This window comes from Myodes glareolus, chromosome 19 (assembly GCF_982192425.1).
Source record: "Myodes glareolus chromosome 19, mMyoGla1.1, whole genome shotgun sequence".
NCBI lineage: Eukaryota > Metazoa > Chordata > Mammalia > Rodentia > Cricetidae > Myodes > Myodes glareolus.
The window spans coordinates 27171455-27188733 of NC_142044.1; the positions used below are offsets into that span (position 1 = coordinate 27171455).

At 46.3% G+C, this 17279-nt stretch overlaps 1 protein-coding gene across 4 annotated transcripts in view; it reads right to left on the reverse strand.

Annotated features, from left to right (window-relative positions):
* Asap1 (ArfGAP with SH3 domain, ankyrin repeat and PH domain 1) overlaps positions 1–17279 on the reverse strand; it is a 308124-nt gene that overhangs the window by 269522 nt on the left and 21323 nt on the right. For all 4 annotated transcript variants that reach the window (XM_087898828.1, XM_087898826.1, XM_087898829.1 and 1 more), the window contains exon 2: positions 4656–4741. In XM_087898828.1, coding sequence (XP_087754954.1) covers positions 4656–4714 — 59 coding nt within the window. In that variant the 5' untranslated portion in view covers positions 4715–4741. The remainder of the gene's footprint in view (positions 1–4655; positions 4742–17279) is intronic.

The window sequence follows — 17279 nt, forward strand, 5'->3', positions numbered from 1 at the left end:
AAGAACCCTGAAAACAATCCCAGCTGGTTTCAGAACCCGACAGAGCTGCCACGGGCTGTTTCCCTGCCTTGCTGGTGTCATGCATGGTGTTAAAAAGAAGTGGCCCTTGTTCATTTCCTACCACACTTGAGTGCATGGCACCTGCCCTGCTGTGGATTCCGATCTCAGTCATTGGCTCATTCATCTGTGCTGCCTTGAGTAACAGTGTGGGAAGTCTCCACTCCTTCCTTTGTCCTCCACTGAATTCACAGCTTCCGTGTGGCCTGCTGTTTAGAGTGCCAGGCAGCTCGTAACTGTGACAGTGACAGCCAAGACAAGAAAAGCTGACCCCTTTTTAGTATCTGTTGGCAGAGGTGGCGAACGCGGGCCACGTGTAGCTGGATCGCCCTCTAATGTGGTATGTTTCCCCATCAATCACTCAGCAGAGTGGTTAGACTGGCTTCCCGGACCAATTCTGGGGCCCCAGGGCATTCCACACTGAACCTATTCTAATAGCCCTATGGTGTTCACCTCTTCAAGACAGAGCACCACAAGACAGCTGTACCATCTGCATGGACCCTGCACTCCAGTCTCCAGCACCTACCACCTAAGAAGGGGGCAATGGATTGCTGTCCCTTCAGTGAAAGAAAGAAGGAGTTGAGAGATAGAAATACAGGTCTTTAGATTACAGTTCAGAACACAGGCTTTGCAATCAGCTGGGTGTGATACCACTCCTGTTTTACCACTTGCTAGCTATGGTTTGTGTGTGTGTGTGTGTGTGTGTGTGTGTGTGTGTGTGTGTGTTTGAAGGTGTTGGGAGTCTTCCTCAATCCCTCTCCACCGAATTTTTGAGGCAAATCCCTCATTGAACCTGGAACTCACTGATTTAGGTAGACTGTCTGGCCAGCAAATCCAGGGATCATCTGGTCTCTGCCTCCTGAGCACTGGGGTTAGACATTCTTGGCTTCTTTTTCAAGGCTTCAAGAGTTTGAACTCAGGTCCTCACGCTTACACAGCACACACTTTACCACCTAAAATATCTCCCTAGCCCTAAAGGACACGTTTTGTTTTCTGAAGTATAAGATAAACACACAGAGCCTGGCGGTGGTGGCGCAGGCCTTTAATCCCAGCCCTCGGGAGGGAGAGGCTGCCAGATCTCTGTGAGTTAGAGGCCAGCCTGGTCTACCAGAGCTCGTTCCAGGACAGGCTCCAAAGATACACAGACAAACCCTGTCTCGAATAAACCAATAAATAAATAAATAAATAAATAATAAAAATAACACATACAGAACCCTCTATGTCTTAAGCAGCACATTTGGGGGATTTTACACACAGAGAAGCCAGCACCTACGTCAGGAAAGAGATCAGTAGAACCTCAGATGCCTGTCACATCCCCTCCCTTTTAGCTACTTTCACACTCATCTTCATAAAGGAGGGAGGTACTGAGACTCAAAGACAGGAGTGCAGTGCAGCCAGCGCCAGTGTGTACAGGGTACTAAAAGTAGCACTGCATCCGGAAGTAGGAGGCACGGTGGGAGGAGTCACAGCACGACCGGAAGCTTTGGACTTGCAGAGGCTACGGGAATGGGAGCAGCAGAAGCAGGAGACAACAGCAGAACAGTACAGCAGCAGCGGCAGCAAAAGCAATAGCAACGTTAACAGAGAAGAGGCAGAAGGCAGGCACTGGTGGTAAAGAAAGCTATGGAGTTGTAAGCCGCCTTCAAGGTAAAAGTTGGGGGGGCAATTATGGTGCACCCGGCACTGGGGCGAGAGGTTCGCCTTGGCTCATCCACTGCTCACAAGAACACTTAGCGGAGCTACGGGTAGGCCGGGTTTTCACAGGTGAAAATCCCGAGGCTCGGAAAGGTTAGCTTTTCAAGGTCACCTGACTAGCGTCCAGCAATTAGAACTCCATCAGGCTGGCTAAAAAGCTTATCTTCTCAGTAAGTAGTACCATGCCTAAAGAAGATGGTAAGCATATTCTCACTAAATAAAGACTATATTTTAATCAAGTCTTTGTTGTGGTTGCAACTAAGTATAGCCAGAGGATTCAATTTCAGCCAACAAGATACCTTGCCTTTCTTGCTTTTTTTTTTTTTTTTAACTTCTGGGAAATGTAATGGCCAGGAAAAAGAGCAGCCAACATAGGAGAATAAGAGAGCTTTGGGAACAGAAAGCCACATGGCAGAGAAACAAGAGAAATGGCCTGAGACCTTACAGACTACTGCAGCACCTCCCCATCTGTGTCGGAACTTTCAGAGAATATATACACACTATCTAATTTTTCCATGTGTGTATGTAGTGTGTATATGTACATGAGTGTGTACATGTATAGGCAAGTTCCTGTGTGTGTGTGTGTGTGTGTGAGAGAGAGAGAGAGAGAGAGAGAGAGAGAGAGAGAGATTTAATGTCAGGAATCCTTCAAGCCTTATTCATTAAGAGTGTAGAATGTTTCTCAGTTGAACCAAACTCACCAAGAGGTTAGTCTTGGTAATCAGCTTACTCTAAGGATACTGTCTCCATCTTCCAAGGCTGGAATTACCAGCAGGGTACCACACGGGCCTAGCACTCACCTGGCTTCTAGGATCTGAATTCCAATCCCAAGGCTTGCACAGTAAGTGCTTTAATTGCAGAGTCAACTCTCGGCTCCTACTTTCTACATTTTTAAAGTCAACGGCCTTAGGTTTTATGTCATTCACAGCAAAACCTAATTCCAATAATGCCATGAGTTCTAACAATTACAGTACACTGCACATGCCCTAAAAGGATACCTACAAAAATCAATGCCACTTTGTATGGCACTCCTGACCTCAAAAACAAAACACAATAAAGCATAACAGGATTTGAAAAATCTTGTAATAGACAACCCATGAAAGCAGACATCTACAGCCTTGTTTCCTTGGAAACAGCTTCTTGTCACCTCCTGTCTGGGTCATATCAAAAGCCTCAGTTTTGATTCCCCCTCTCATTTCTCCCACCCATCCATTCAACATTTGAGCATGCGTGCATGCGTGTGTGCGTGCAAGCGTGTATGTGTGTGTGCATACATGTGTGTGTATTAAGCATGCTCATGGATGCATCTGCAGAAGCCACAGCTTTATGCCCAGACATCTTCCTCAATTATTTCTGCACATTATGTTTAAGACATGTTCTCTTAATGGATCTGGTTTATAGCTGCCTATACTGGCTGGCTGGAAAGTTTCAAAAGTTCACCCGTCTCTACCCCACCCCTGCCCCCAAGCACTGGAGTTACAAATGCACACGGTTTTGGCACTGCCCAGCTTTTGCACAGGTGCTGGAGACCTGAACTCGGGTCCTCATGCTTTCATAGCAAGCATTTCACTGAGTCCGGCTCCCTAGCGCCCTATTCAGAATACGTTTGCTTATCCAACCATCCTTAAAATTTATTTTCGGCCTGATAAATGAAATAATGACTGCATTCTGTGTACCTACCGTATACAAACACTCAACTGCAGGACTTCTAACCTGTGCCAAAAAATCCAAAACATAAATGTTTATCACCCCTCCCCTTTCCTAGATAAGGAGCAGAAGTAAGAGATAAGGTCCAAGGCTCAACAGAGCGCACAACCTGAAGCAGGGCCAGGAATTGGCCACTCCCTCACACACCAGCGTGCACGCAGCACACGAAACGGATTTCCAGGCAACACCAGCAGCAGCAAATCAACCCGTGCCGGTCAGCCTTCGTGATTTTGCAGTTTTCTCGGGGCTCTTCCTGAGCAGTTTTCTGATTGACCCCTGAAGTTGAACTTCTCAGCCTCTCCCTTATCTGCCCCAATTCTAGGACTCAGTAGTCTCAGCTGCCGAATGGGGGTAAACCTACTTTCACGAAGGGATGACAGAGAAGATGTGAGGGATACATAGAGGCCCCAGGGCCAGAGAAAAGGACTTCAAATCCAGCTAGGAGGAGAGTTATTTACCAATGCAGTCATTCCTACGCAGCAGTTCAGATGGGTGGACAGGATGCAGCTATCTCCAATGAACTTCCCCTGACTAAAGCAGCACCCGTAATTCCTGACCACTTCCTGGTACATCCCTCTCCATCTCACCCTGCCCCACCCTGTGCATTTCCTTAGGATTAAATCCAGCAGGTAATGAATGTGATAGAAAACCGTGCAAAAGGGTTGGGCTAGAGTTCAGTTGGTAGAGTGCTGGCCTAGCATGTACACAGCCCTGGTCCCATTCCCTGCACCACATAAACCAGGCATGGCGATGCACACCTGTAACCCCAACATTGAGGAGTCAGAGGATGAAGACCATAAGTTCAAGGTCATGCTCAGCTACGTGGTACAGTCAAACCAGTCTGGGGCGGCATGAGATGTCTCAACAAGAAAAGACAGTCAAGATGGTAAGAGTATTTGCCACTGAGTCTGAGACTCTAAGTTGGATCCCAAGAACCTACATGGCAGAAGAGAGAAAACCAACCCCAGAAACTTGTTCTCTGACTTCCACATGTATGCTATAAAACACGCATGCGCAAATAAATAAATGTGAAACAAAAAGGGGGGATTTCGGAGGTTCCTCATGCTATAAACACTAAAAGAGCAGTGGGCATGTTTGCAGTACGCTGTTTCTAACCCACTCTGCACATGTTCCTGCTGCTGAACCCCCAAAGCAGCAACACCGTTCCCAGACATGGCGGGCCAGGGACCACTCACCGATTCCATAGTGAATCTCTGGAGGAAAAACTGGAGAGCCGGGAGGCCGAAGATCTCATGTCTCAGCCGTCACATCCGAAAACGACCTGAAGAGTGTGGGGAGAAAAGGTGACACTGTCAGCCAGGGGGCTGGGCAAGTACTCAGCCAATAGAGGCTGGGCGCTCATTAGCAGCGCTCCGGCTCCCTAGGGTGGCCAGTCGACGTGTGAGGGTGGACAGCTAGCACGTGTCCCTCTCCACAGTGGGGCTGACACCTCCGTCGGAGCAGCTCTGTGCAAGACTGTTCAGGAACCTTCTTGCCTTCTATTTCTGGCTCAGCCTTGGAGAGCAATTTACAAGTCATTAACTTCTCTAGGCCCAGGCTCCTTAAACATGAACTAACGATGTGTGGCAGGTATGATGGAAAGACAGACAGACAGACACGTGCAGCTGTGTGCTTACTGGAAAGCAGAGAACCTGTCTCAGAAAGAAAGCAGATGGAGATGAACCCACATAGTTCAGGACAGCCCCCTGTGAACCTGAGGAAGGATTCTAATTAATGCATGCATAGCAGAGCTTAATTATTTGCTGAGTGCAATGAATGCAAGAAGTCTGGAATGGGAGGCACTGCATTAGGAAGCAGCTTCAATATGTGTAAGATAGAGAGGAAAGAAAGGTGGGTTTAGAAACGACCATGAGCCACAGGGCCTGCTTGGTGCTGAGCTGGGAATTTCCAACTCAGAGTGATACCTCCATCTAAAACCAGAAACTCTATACCCCACCATCACCCTCAAACCTAGATCTAATCCATCCCCAAGTTATGTCTACCTTAATGCTTGGAAGCCTGCCCACAGCAGTCTCTCTATCTCCTCTGATGCCCTGGGCCAAGCACCCAGTACTCTCATCAGGACTACTGTAACTGACTTAACCTCAGTACTCAATCATGTCTCCCATGATGAAACCACTCTCCCTTTCTCTCATTCAGTACATACAGAATACAGGGGAAGAATAGCATGAAATCCACATGTCTGTCACCCAGCCCCGGTCAGCATCAAGCACTGTTGACAGCATCAAATTTCCACCCACTGTTCAATTTCCTAGTAGTCAAAGATGGCATTTGTCTTCTATCACCCACATCTGAATAAGACTCACATCTCTTTTTTAAGGTCTTAATGCCGTGTATGTGAGTGTGCCTATGTGATATGTGCACGTGAATACATGTTCTTGCAGAGTCCAATCCAAAAGAAGACAACAGATTCCCTGGAGCAGGAGTTATGGGTTGTTGTGAGCTGCCAGATGTGGATGGTGGGAACTGAACGTAGGCCCCCTACAAGAGCAGCAAGTGCTCTGAACTGCTGAACCTCTCTCCAACCCCAAGACTCAGTCTCATAATCAAGTTCAGGATAAAATAATTAGAAATCTGATGGTGTCATCCCCCACCTCACCACCCCCAGCTAACCACTTTTCAGTGGTTTCTCGGTGCTCTAGAACAAAAGCTATTTAAATGTGGGCCGTCCCTGGGGTGGGGGGTGAGGGGTAGGGAAAAATCTAGCAACAGTAAGTTTCTGAACACTCAGTTACCAAAAGCGGTCTCAAAATCAAGTGCATGATGAACCAGGGGTGCTTTTGGCAGCCCTCGCCCTTGTCTCGCTCGTCTTCATCCTTAGTTCTGATCATACATGCACAGTTTCTGCAAGCCCTCACACTTAAGGCTACTAAAACCCCTCCGCTCTCATCTGAGGCCACTGTATGCTGTGAAGTGCTCTTATGGAAGTATAGCGGTTTAAGGACAGAAAATAAGGACTTTCACTACTTACAGTCATCACTCAGGCGTTAACATTCATCTGCCTTTGGACTGCACTGTATTCAGAATGTTTGATTTTTAAAACCTTGCTCAGATTGCTGACTTGAGTTTCATAGTTACGTGAATTTTAACTTAGGGTCAGGGCAGAAGGTCTAACAATTTCTGGAACAGCCTTAAATATACTTCTTCTATTTTGTCCTCTGTATCTATGAGAGGCATTATTCCTTGAGTTGATCATTATAAAACCGAAATATGGATCAGCTCTGAAAAGCACTGAAGATGCTCTATGTCTTTCCGTCTCAAGTATTCAACCAAGACTTAATTCAAGTAAAAACAAACAAGGACATCCATCTCATTAGTGTGCATAACTGATTCCCCTTTAATAAATGGTCGTTTAAAAATAAATGTATGGTTTTATTGGTATACATGCTTTTTAAGCTTACACAACAGAGGTTGCTTTAAAATTGTTCACTCGAAATAGGGCCGGGGTGGACAAAGTCTAAGAAGCCCTGCTCTATGACAAGAATGTAAATTACTAAGGCCCGTCCACTTCATTGGTCTCATTTTGCCACCACCATGTCTGACAATCTGAATTCAGGGGACCCACAGGGGAAGGGAAGAGAAAGCCGGCTCTCACAAGTTGTCTTCCAACTTCCACATGCATGTAAAATGGCATGAGAAGTGCACACATACAAAAATAAATAATAAATATATGCATTTTTAAACCTAATAGACATGGGAATATTAGTTTATGAACACCAATCTGCAGGACTACAAGTTAGGGGAAAAAAATGAAAGCCTGCACACAGCACAGCTGGGATGGCACAGCTATTCCTGTGGCATTTCCCCCTACCTGGTGAAAACCTGACCCCCACAAAAGTCCTCAAGACAAATGATTAGTCTTCTTTATAGAAGAGAAAAATCAAGACTTAGAAACAAACAAACAAACAAACAAACAAACAAAAATAATGTGCTTGAGACAGTGCAGGGAAGAACCAGATTCTGGACCCAGGTTCAAAGCCTGACCTGAGAATGTGGTTTGGTGGGTAGAGTGCTTGCCTAATGTGCACAAAACAGTGGGTTTGATCATTGGCACCACAGAGATCACGCACACCTATAATCTCAGAACTTTGTAGATAGGGGCAGGAGGATCAGAAGGTTCAAAGTCATCCTTGGTTGCATAAGGAAGTTGAGGCTAGCCTGGGATACATGAGACTTTCTTAGTGCATAAGGCCATGAGGCTAGCCTGGGATATATGAGACTGCTCCAAAAAATAAAAATGATGATAATAAAACAAATAAACAAACTGCAGCCCTACTTCCTTGCACACACAAGTCTTCCACATGTTGCTACATGAGTCCTGGTCCACTCACCTACCTCAGCCTTGTCTTGTGATGGGTTCTCAGAATCCCACATTCACTGGTTAGCCTCTGAGGCTCTCAGGTTCTTGTTTTTGAAACAAGGCCATAATTCTAGCCTAGCCCACCTCAGTACACACTAGGGATCTTCAGAGAGATGTGTGTGAAAGAGCTTAGGCTTTGTGGGGTGTGACTCTCCACCGCTTTGGTCAGCATCCATACAAGCTAAAAATGTCTCCTACACGGCTCTAAGCTCAGCACACACATTAAGACCATTTTATCCTCTGAGATTTATCTTGTTTCAGAGGATATTTCCTTCCAGAGGGATCAAGAAAACTACTAAGAAATAAAACATAAATCATTTATTACCATATTGCTTGACGATAAATACTATTTTAATTTTAAGGATTTTTTTTTCCCTCTCTGGGACTAGCTTTTATAAAGGTGAGATAAATAATACATTTCAATTAAAATGATTTTCTTAGTGACTGAGAACCACAAATAAGTTTCAAGAAAACCATTTCATACTATTTAACAAATGGGTATGTTTCTAAAAAAGATCTTTTAATGTGTATGTGTGTGTCGGGGTCCAACATAAACTATCTCTCTGGACCAGCATGCATGAATTTATGTGCAGTACATGCATGCTGGTACCCACAGAAGTCAGAAGAGGACATAGAATCCCTTGGAACTGAAGTTACAAGCAGTTGTAAGCTGCCTAATGTAGGTGGTGGGAACTGAACCTGGATCCTCTGTAAGAACACTAAGCATTCTTAACCACTAAGCCATCTTTCAACCCCCAAACTGAGTTGGTAGTGTTTCTGGTTGACATATATTCACTGTATACACACACACACACACACACACACACACACACGCACCCATGTGCGTGATCAAATGTTGAACATTTGTTGAACACGATGTTGGTAATGCTTGTGAGGGTGGTAGAACTTTAGAAGATGGGGCCTAATTAGAAAAAGGAGGTGGCTGCGGACATGGTTTTGAAGCTCATACTTCATCCTGGAACTTCCTCTTTGTCTCCTGTCCATTATGAGGTGCAGAAAATTCTTGGCCACAATGCTCCACCTGAGTACAAAGGATCAAGCAACCAGGGAGTGAACCCTCTGAAACCATGAGCCAAAATAAATCCTCCATCCTTAAGTTGTTTACACCAAGTATTCTGCCATAGAATAATTAATAATTATAATTATTATCTCAATAAAAATCATTAATAATGACATAATTAATATTTATACTAATTACAAATATACTCTCTCCAGTGCCAATCCTCTTGGAGGAGCTGGATTTTATTTCATGGCTGCCTCACAGACATTGAGTTCACATCCTGTCAGAAAGGCTGTTGTGAACTCTGGAGTTATTTGCAGCTGGCTACAGCTCAGACAATTGCTTCCTCTCGTCAAACCATGTCAAACACTGTCCCTATTTACCAACGCTATGTTTCCTGTTCAGTGGGAGCTGTGCTTAGACAAAACCAGGGGCCTAAAGAAAACACACCAATCACATTGTTGTGCTATTATCCCTTTCCATCTCTCAGCCGCTCAACTTGTTTCTTCAGGGTGAAGCGCTACCCCTTCTACAAAGCAGTCCCAGAATTTCCTAACCCAGTAGTTTCCCCATCTCTGAACTCTTGTGGCATGAATGACAGCGAAAACGACCTCTTAACGAGCAGTGTGACAGTCAGGCTCACGTGTCAGCTTGACTTGACTAAGAGCTGCCCAGGCAGCTGGAAAAACATTGTATGTGGATATGTCTGCTGAGGGTGTTTCTGGGGTCAGTGGGCCTCATCCAATCTGTCCAAGGGCCTGAATAAAGCAAAAAGCAAGGGTGAATTTGTTCTCTACTGGAGCTGAAATCTTCTGTCCTTAGAGACCAGAATTCCTTATTCTTGGGCCTTCTGATTCAGGTTAGGACCAACACCTCAGGTCTCCTGGTCCTAGGCTTCCAGACTCAAATTGAATCCCATCACTGAACTTCTAGGCTTTACCAGCTTGCAGATGGCAGATCGTGAGGCCTCTCAGCCTCATTAAAGGACAGCAAGCAACACCTGCCTCTCCCTCCTGTCCATTCCCAAGCTTGAGGTAGCTCCATGATAAAGCTTTCTGACCAGAATGCGTGACCATGAGGGAACAAAAGCACAGCTCCCACACACGGAGAGACCCCTCGGAGAAAGAGGCACAGCCGTACAAGTCCCTTTACTGGGGACCACATCTTCCCTTTCGCTCTGCTTCAGGCCTTCATCTTTCATATTTATAGCCCCACATTTCCTCTGCCTTTGGCTTCAAGCAGCACCCGCCTAGAGAGGAATGATGACATTTATGATGCAGTGTTGCTAGGAGGGAGAACGACCATAAAGTGTGAGAACTGCCGGTGGAGGGCAGATGTGTGGCTGAGGAGAGGGAGGCCCCCATCCTTCGCCAAGGTGCTGGGCTGAGAGGTTAAGGCACGGTTAGATTAGGTCTGAGAAAGAGGACTGACCGCTTCATGTTTAATCTTTTATGTAGGTACTCCCCAAGGGAGTTTTTCTTTCTTTGTTTGTTTTCTGTTTTGTTGTTTTAAATGACTGAAGCTGTCAGTTGCAGGCAATTCCCTGGCTTGATTGATAGGTGCCAGTCTTCCCTCATGCCTGGTTGCGGTGTTCGCTACTTAGGGCAGAACCTGTAACTGCTCCGGGCTGAGCAAGAACATCAGCTGGATTAGAATCACAAGTGTTTTCCTCCCTCTACCCAAGTCCTGAAAGGCTGTGAATGACACTGATGCCACTCCTGAAGGTGCCACTCCCGAAGGCCTGTCGGGGGCAGCAGCAACTAAACCTCAGCCCCCACTGTTTTCACAGCAACCACGAAAGCTGACCAAACAGACACTCCCTAGATAGTTCCTAGGGCTTCCTCAGGACAGCCGAGGGAGCTTTAAATGCCTTGTGAATGTTCAGGGACACGGACACAGTGACCGATGCCCAGATAAGACCCTGAACCAGCCCCAGAAAGACTCTGTTCCAGTCACAGGAACTAACACAACTGCCACGGTAGCTATTCCAACCTGGCTTTGTTCTGGGAGACACGGCAGATCCAGACACTATCCAATGACTGAAGAGATTTGGCTTTGTCACGACAGCTTCAAATGACTCACTGTGGTTCCACCACAGCCACCTAACATCCTCACAACTGGCAGGGAGGTGCCCCACGCAGGACAACTAGGATTTCCGTACATCTGTTTACAAGAAACGGCGATCCTGAGATCGGTCCAATGGAGGGTCCTTCTATTCCCTCCCTACGTTGCCCGCACTCACGCTGCAGTCCAGGATCTAATAAGGCCTCATTGACGGCTTTTATTGCTTCCTTGTGATCTTTGCTGCATGAAGAGCAAGCTAAGCTGATAGCACGAAGAAGAGCAGACAATTCCCAGGGTTGCCAGCCCCAAGGATGGGTATATAGCTGCTGTAGCAGTAGCTGAATAGTTCCAGAAGGGTGAGAGCGGGGACTGTGAAGAGCTGAGCCTGCAGAAGAATTCCCGAAAGCCACCAAAAATTATTGTTTCCCACAGAGCTGTAACACTATAAGCTGAGGGCTAGGTAGTTACTGTAATTGGAACTCAGTACTGTAACATTGAATGTAGGCGGTCCTGCCAAGGTAGGCTTAGAGATGCTGACACTAAGGGAGCTTCTGTGTAAACAGAGCCAATGACCCATAGCCAATAGGTGATAGAACAAATAACTGTCACCATGGTGACAACCCCGAAATAGAAATGACACCTGCAGCCAGGAGGGCTGACTTAGCAACTTGCCATCAAGATCAGCAGCATGGACATGCTTCGTGTGGCTGCTTATCCTGTTGGGTGTCCAGTAATCCCTGGCCCAGTGACATAGAGGATGCTACTTCCAAGGCCTGCAAGTCACCTTCCAGGAATAACACCTCAGTGTCCCAGCCTCCACTCAGTCCCAGGACAGGAAAAACAGTGTGGGAAAAACTTGCATGGGAAGTTTTAGCTCCCCTGGAAGCCTTGGGGCTGAGTGCTTCCTTGCAGCGTTCAGGCCCAGTGTCAGCTACTCTGTCTTCTGCCATGATGAGTCCTCGCCAGGCCCATCTCAAGGAGGCAATAATAACCCTCGCAGCCAAAATAACATTTTTTTCTTAAATATCAAGGCCAGCACGTGTTGCGTGGCAAGTATGTGTATCACACACAACAAAAACTTCTTTAATTTCATGACAACCCGAGAGCAGGCCCTGTTGTTGGCTGTATCTCACAGGGAAAGGAACGGACTAATACAGGATGAGCATCTTGCTAGTTTTTATGACTAATAAATAAAACCTGGTGTCCTGGTTGGCTAACAACCTGACACAGCCCAGAGTTGTCAAGAAAACAATCTACGTGCAGGAACTGCCCAGGTCAGACTGGTTTGTGGGCGTGTCCGCGTGGGATTATCATGATTGTTAATTGATGTAGGAGGACCCAGCCCACTGTGGACAGAACCATTCCCTGGGCAGGTGGTCTCACACTAAAGAAGAAAGTTAGCTGGCTCCATGGTTCCTGTTGCACTTCCTCAGCTGTGAAGTGGGCGGCTTGGTCAGAGGTAATGCTGTGTGGAAGAGCAAGCAGTCCTGCCTGCCTTCAAGTTCCTGCCTCGGCTTCTCTCAACAAAGAACAGTGATCTAAAACTGCAGGGTGAAATAAACCCTTTACTCCCCAAGTTGATTTTTGCCAGAGTGTTTCTTACCACAATAGAAATTAAAAAAAAAACAGAAATTAAAAAAGGACACCTAGATATCTCTAAGTCCTTTCTTTCCTTTAACTCTCACTCACCCTTCAGAGCAGGCTAGGCCTCAGGAGAGTCGACTCTATTGCCTGTATCCCGCACTTGGGATGTTAGATGTTAAAAAGGACTTTTAAGAAACTGGCCAGATCATTCCCACTCACGCTCATGCCTCGTTCCATCAGCAGCCACCCATCTATATTCTTCTTAATTGTCTCATTTCCTCCCTCTCTGATGGCCATGTTTTCACAGGTTAGCACACATCTGACACAGAATGTGTATTCCTGTCAATGCACTTCAACGTCTGCTTTCTCTGCCAGCACCGTTGGGACATCAATAATGCATCTTGTAATCAAAGGAATCCCAGAATCAAAAGAAATAATGTATGTCTAAGCCACATTCATCTACTTAAAGCCGGGCACAGACCTCACAGGGCTGTCGATGTGAGAAACAAGGAGCCAAATCCCTCCTTCAGATCTCCCAAAGAATCCTTCAAAGCATACCTGGTCCCACAAGAAGACTCCCCCACACAGCCCTTAGTCTAGCTGTAGCTCACACATCCTAGGCTTGGCATCCTGACATATTTGCAGGGCTAATGAAAGAGGAATCCCAACCTCTCCTCCCAATTGTTCACATATATCACGCTAATGAATATCCATCACACTGGAAAAACATGGACTAGACATTTGAATATCTTTTCTTTGGCCAGATCCGTTCATTCTTTACAACCGGTGGCAGATATTAACAAAGTACCAAGCCAAGCTGGGCACTGTCTTCTGGTGCAAATCACACGGGTGAATAGCTGTGGATACCTATGAAAGGAGAAGTTACTACAAAGCGGAAAAATGATGCAAATGACTGGATGGAGTGGCCTCATGGCGTCAGAGGATGACAGTATTATGTTTCGAGCTGAAACAGGAGGATATCAAACAGAGAGAGGATTCTAACATGTTAAGTGCAATGTCACAGCCTCAGGAAACCGCTCATTGGGCAAATGTGTGTTGTACTACCAGGCAGTGTTGCAAAATCCAGAAACATATGGCAGTAAATGCATGTTATTTCAGGGCCCTAAGTCTGTTTCCCTCTACAGCTGTGACCAGATGCAAATGCAGAGGTTTGCATTTAGGAGGCTCTCAACCTGAAAGCTAAGTGACCTGCAAGGAAGTCCTGCCTCTTCCCTTGCTGAGCCTCAGGTAAGCTTCTCACCTTTCTGAAATCGGGTATTCTTGTATTTAAAGCTTGCATAATAAAAGTAGCCTCAAGTCAGACATGGTACCTCTGTACCTAGCCCTCGGGAAGGAGAAGAATGAAGATCAGAAGCTGAAAATTATCCTTGGTTATGTAGCCAGGTTGAGGGTAGACTGAATATAGGAGACTTTTTTCTTAAAAATAAATAGAGAAATTTGTGAGAGTAACTTTCAGGGGCCTGCTGTGAATTAGACCTTCTAGAAAAACACGGGTAACTGATGCTTCTCTTGACATTTGGCCTTCTAGTCTCAAAATGGTATAAATTTGGTCCTCCAGGGATATGCCAAGATAGGCAAGCTATTTCACATGCTGCTTTAAAGTTTCTTGATAGTACATCAGAATGTTCTAGTGCTGCGGTGGTTCTATTATTGTCCATTTTCATAGCTCTAAGAATGCCTGCTGCATAGCAGGTAGTCAGAATCACCTATTGTTGCCAGAATACATTCTCTGAATCAATTAAAATGGGGCGGGGTTGAAACACTTCTGCATGAACTGCCAAAATGGGAAGGTGGGAATGCTTTTATATTTCAGACTATTTTTCTCTTTCTCTCTCTCTCTGTATATATATATATATATATATATATATATATATATATATACACACACATATATATGTATATATATATACACACATATACATACAGATAGATACAGATCTAGAGAGAAGGAGAGAGAGAGAAAGAGAGAGAGAGAGACAGAAAGAGAGATAGTCACTCATACAAACAAGTAGCCTTGCATGCTACTTTCTCCAGCTGAACAGGAAACCCACTGATAAATTATCTTCCTGCCATACTTGGAGAAGCTATGTGACCCCGGAACACTAGGACCAAGCTGCTCCAACTTTGAACACCTCTCTGAAAATCTGTTTCTCAGAAACGTCGCTGCCTGCCAGCAGAAGAGGGTTCTCTCAGTTTCAAAATGGTATTATCTTAGATTCCTTGCTTTTTTTAATGAGGCTTTAAATTTTTTCCATTCCAACAGCTGTTTGTCTCCAAGTGGAACGGGTGGTGGCACCGTGACAGGATCCTGAGCTGGATGCGCTGACTCAGTGGAGTTCCAGGGCGTCTCCCCGAGCCATTCGGGGTCACCTACATGGGATGACAAGCTGTGGGCTTCAGGGTGCCACCTGGAACGGAAGGCTTCTGGAAGAACTCTCTGGTGAGCAAGACAGCATTATGGGTAATGCCACCCGTCATTCCTCTCCTCCTTCCTCTCCAGAGAAGCCTTTTGAGAACAAGAAGACCCTGCAGCCAGGATTGTACCTGGCCCAGTAGATGTTTGGTGAACTAATGAATCAATAAACCAAACAAATACCTCATGCCAAGGCTTTCCCAGCAGAGTCCAACTTCTACTTGCCAAAGGATCATCAACACCTTATCAGGACACTGGTTCCTGCAAGCCTCTTGCTTGGCAGTTTAGTTATGTATGGTGTGGGATGCCCTGACAGGCCCCCATCTTCTAGAACCCTCTGCATACCAAAGTACTCCTAGACATTAACCCAGTCTTCTCATTTTTCCCTGAGTTCTTATCACAAATGATAAAGAATTAAAAGGATCTAATCAAGATAGATGTATTAGTTCACTGAGAATATATATATAGCCTTGGTTACTAGCCAAAGAATGGGTACTAGCTCCTTGGGACCTCAGGTGCCAGTGTAGAAGCAAGGGTCTGTCATACAATCGGCATCTCACAAGCACTATGAGATTCTTGAGAACAGAAAGCACAGCCGAGACATTCTACTCTGGCATCTCAGCAGCCTGACCCTACTAAGAGAACTGCCCTGCTCTCACAAAATCTTGAATGACTATGACTCAAACGCATCCCTACATGGCAAAAACGGGAGAAATCTGGCCAGAGATACAGCCCAGTTAGTCAAGTATTTGGCCGAGCATTCATGAAGCCCTGGGTGTGGTGTCACACGCACACCTGAAATCCCAGCACTCCAGAGATAGAGACAGGGGGACCAGGAGTTCACGATCATGCTGGGCTACAGAGCGAGACCGAAGCCAGCCTGGACTACATGAAACTCTGTCTCAAAGTAAGGGAGAGAGAGCAACAGAGACCATACCAAAACCGAAGGCCAGATGCATATGCACCCCAACACGAAGAGCAAGCAAAGGTGCACCGCTGTGGCAGGGCCTTTCCCCAGGGTCAGCTGCAGAAGAGCAGCTGGGCACTTTCCAGATTCCCTCATGGGCCCTGACTGAGGACTTGGTGTGCTGGATCAGGACATTCCAGCGTCAATCTGCTTCCTCTGCAGAGCACTTTTCCTGGCTCAGTCTGGCAGGAGATAGAGGCTGGAAGAACTGCCCTTCCCTGCCCCTCCCACCGCCATGCTGTGAAGGCTGTGAGAGGGAGTGGCCTGGCAAGAAGCAAGTCTGGAAGCCCAGCATTGCAGAAAACACAGCTAGACATCGCTTGGAAGACAGAATCGGGGAGCACTGCCTTATTGGAAAAAGAAGCGGAACTTACAGATTGACAAAACGGACCGGAGAGGAAGTAGGAAAGAATGGAACTTCAGCAATGGCTCCATTCCAGAGCTCATGGGATGTGGTCAGGGGAAAAAAAAATTCTCTCTCTCTCTCTCTCTCTCTCTCTCTCTCTCTCTCTCTCTCTCTCTCATGAGTGTGTGTGTGTGTGTGTGTGTGTGTGTGTGTGTATGAGATTTGTGCTCCTGGGAGGACCAGGGAGACAGCTGGCCTCAAGTGGGATACTAGCCTGTGTACTGGCTGTGGGCAATATCCAAATACAGCACCATGGCCCCAAGGAGAAGCCGCCTCTCTCACTAGGCAGATCTAGTAGTAAACGCTAGCATCTGATTGCACATTCAGTCTGGAGCCTTCGCTGCAACCCTGCTGCAGCACTCTGAGTTATCTGTCTCATGTATGTCCAGACAGTACATGGTACAGGATTAGAGAGGGAACGAAAATTTACCTCAAAGAAAGCAGAAGAGGAAGGAAAATGAAAGAGAAGAGAAATCCTCTCTCAGTGGTATAGAAGTTGTTTTAGAAAGGATGTGTGTGTCTGGTGTGTCTGTCTCTGGTGGTAATGATAAAAGGGGCATTATCCCACACAACTGTAGCCAATTCCACAACTGACGTCAGGTACAAGCCAACATACAAGGGCAGCCCTTAGCTGACCTCAGAACTTACAGAGGGGCTCCCTATCTTCTGGTAGCAAAATGTTATGGTTAACAAGAAACCCCCACAGGAGATGGAAGGGAGGGGGAAGGCTGAAGATCATCTTCCATCTTTAGCCCAAGTCTAAGCTCTGTCCAGAGCTCCACCATTTAAGCCTTCACCTTTTTGCGATTCTGTCAGCCATTCCCTCTCTGCCCCTCAAAACCACACATTCACAGGAACCCCTCGGCTGCTACTCTGGAGGTTGCACTGCCCCCACACCTGCCCACGCCTTTCTAAAAGCTCCTTGATGTACCCAGCAAGCACAGGAGAAGCAGCTCAAAGACA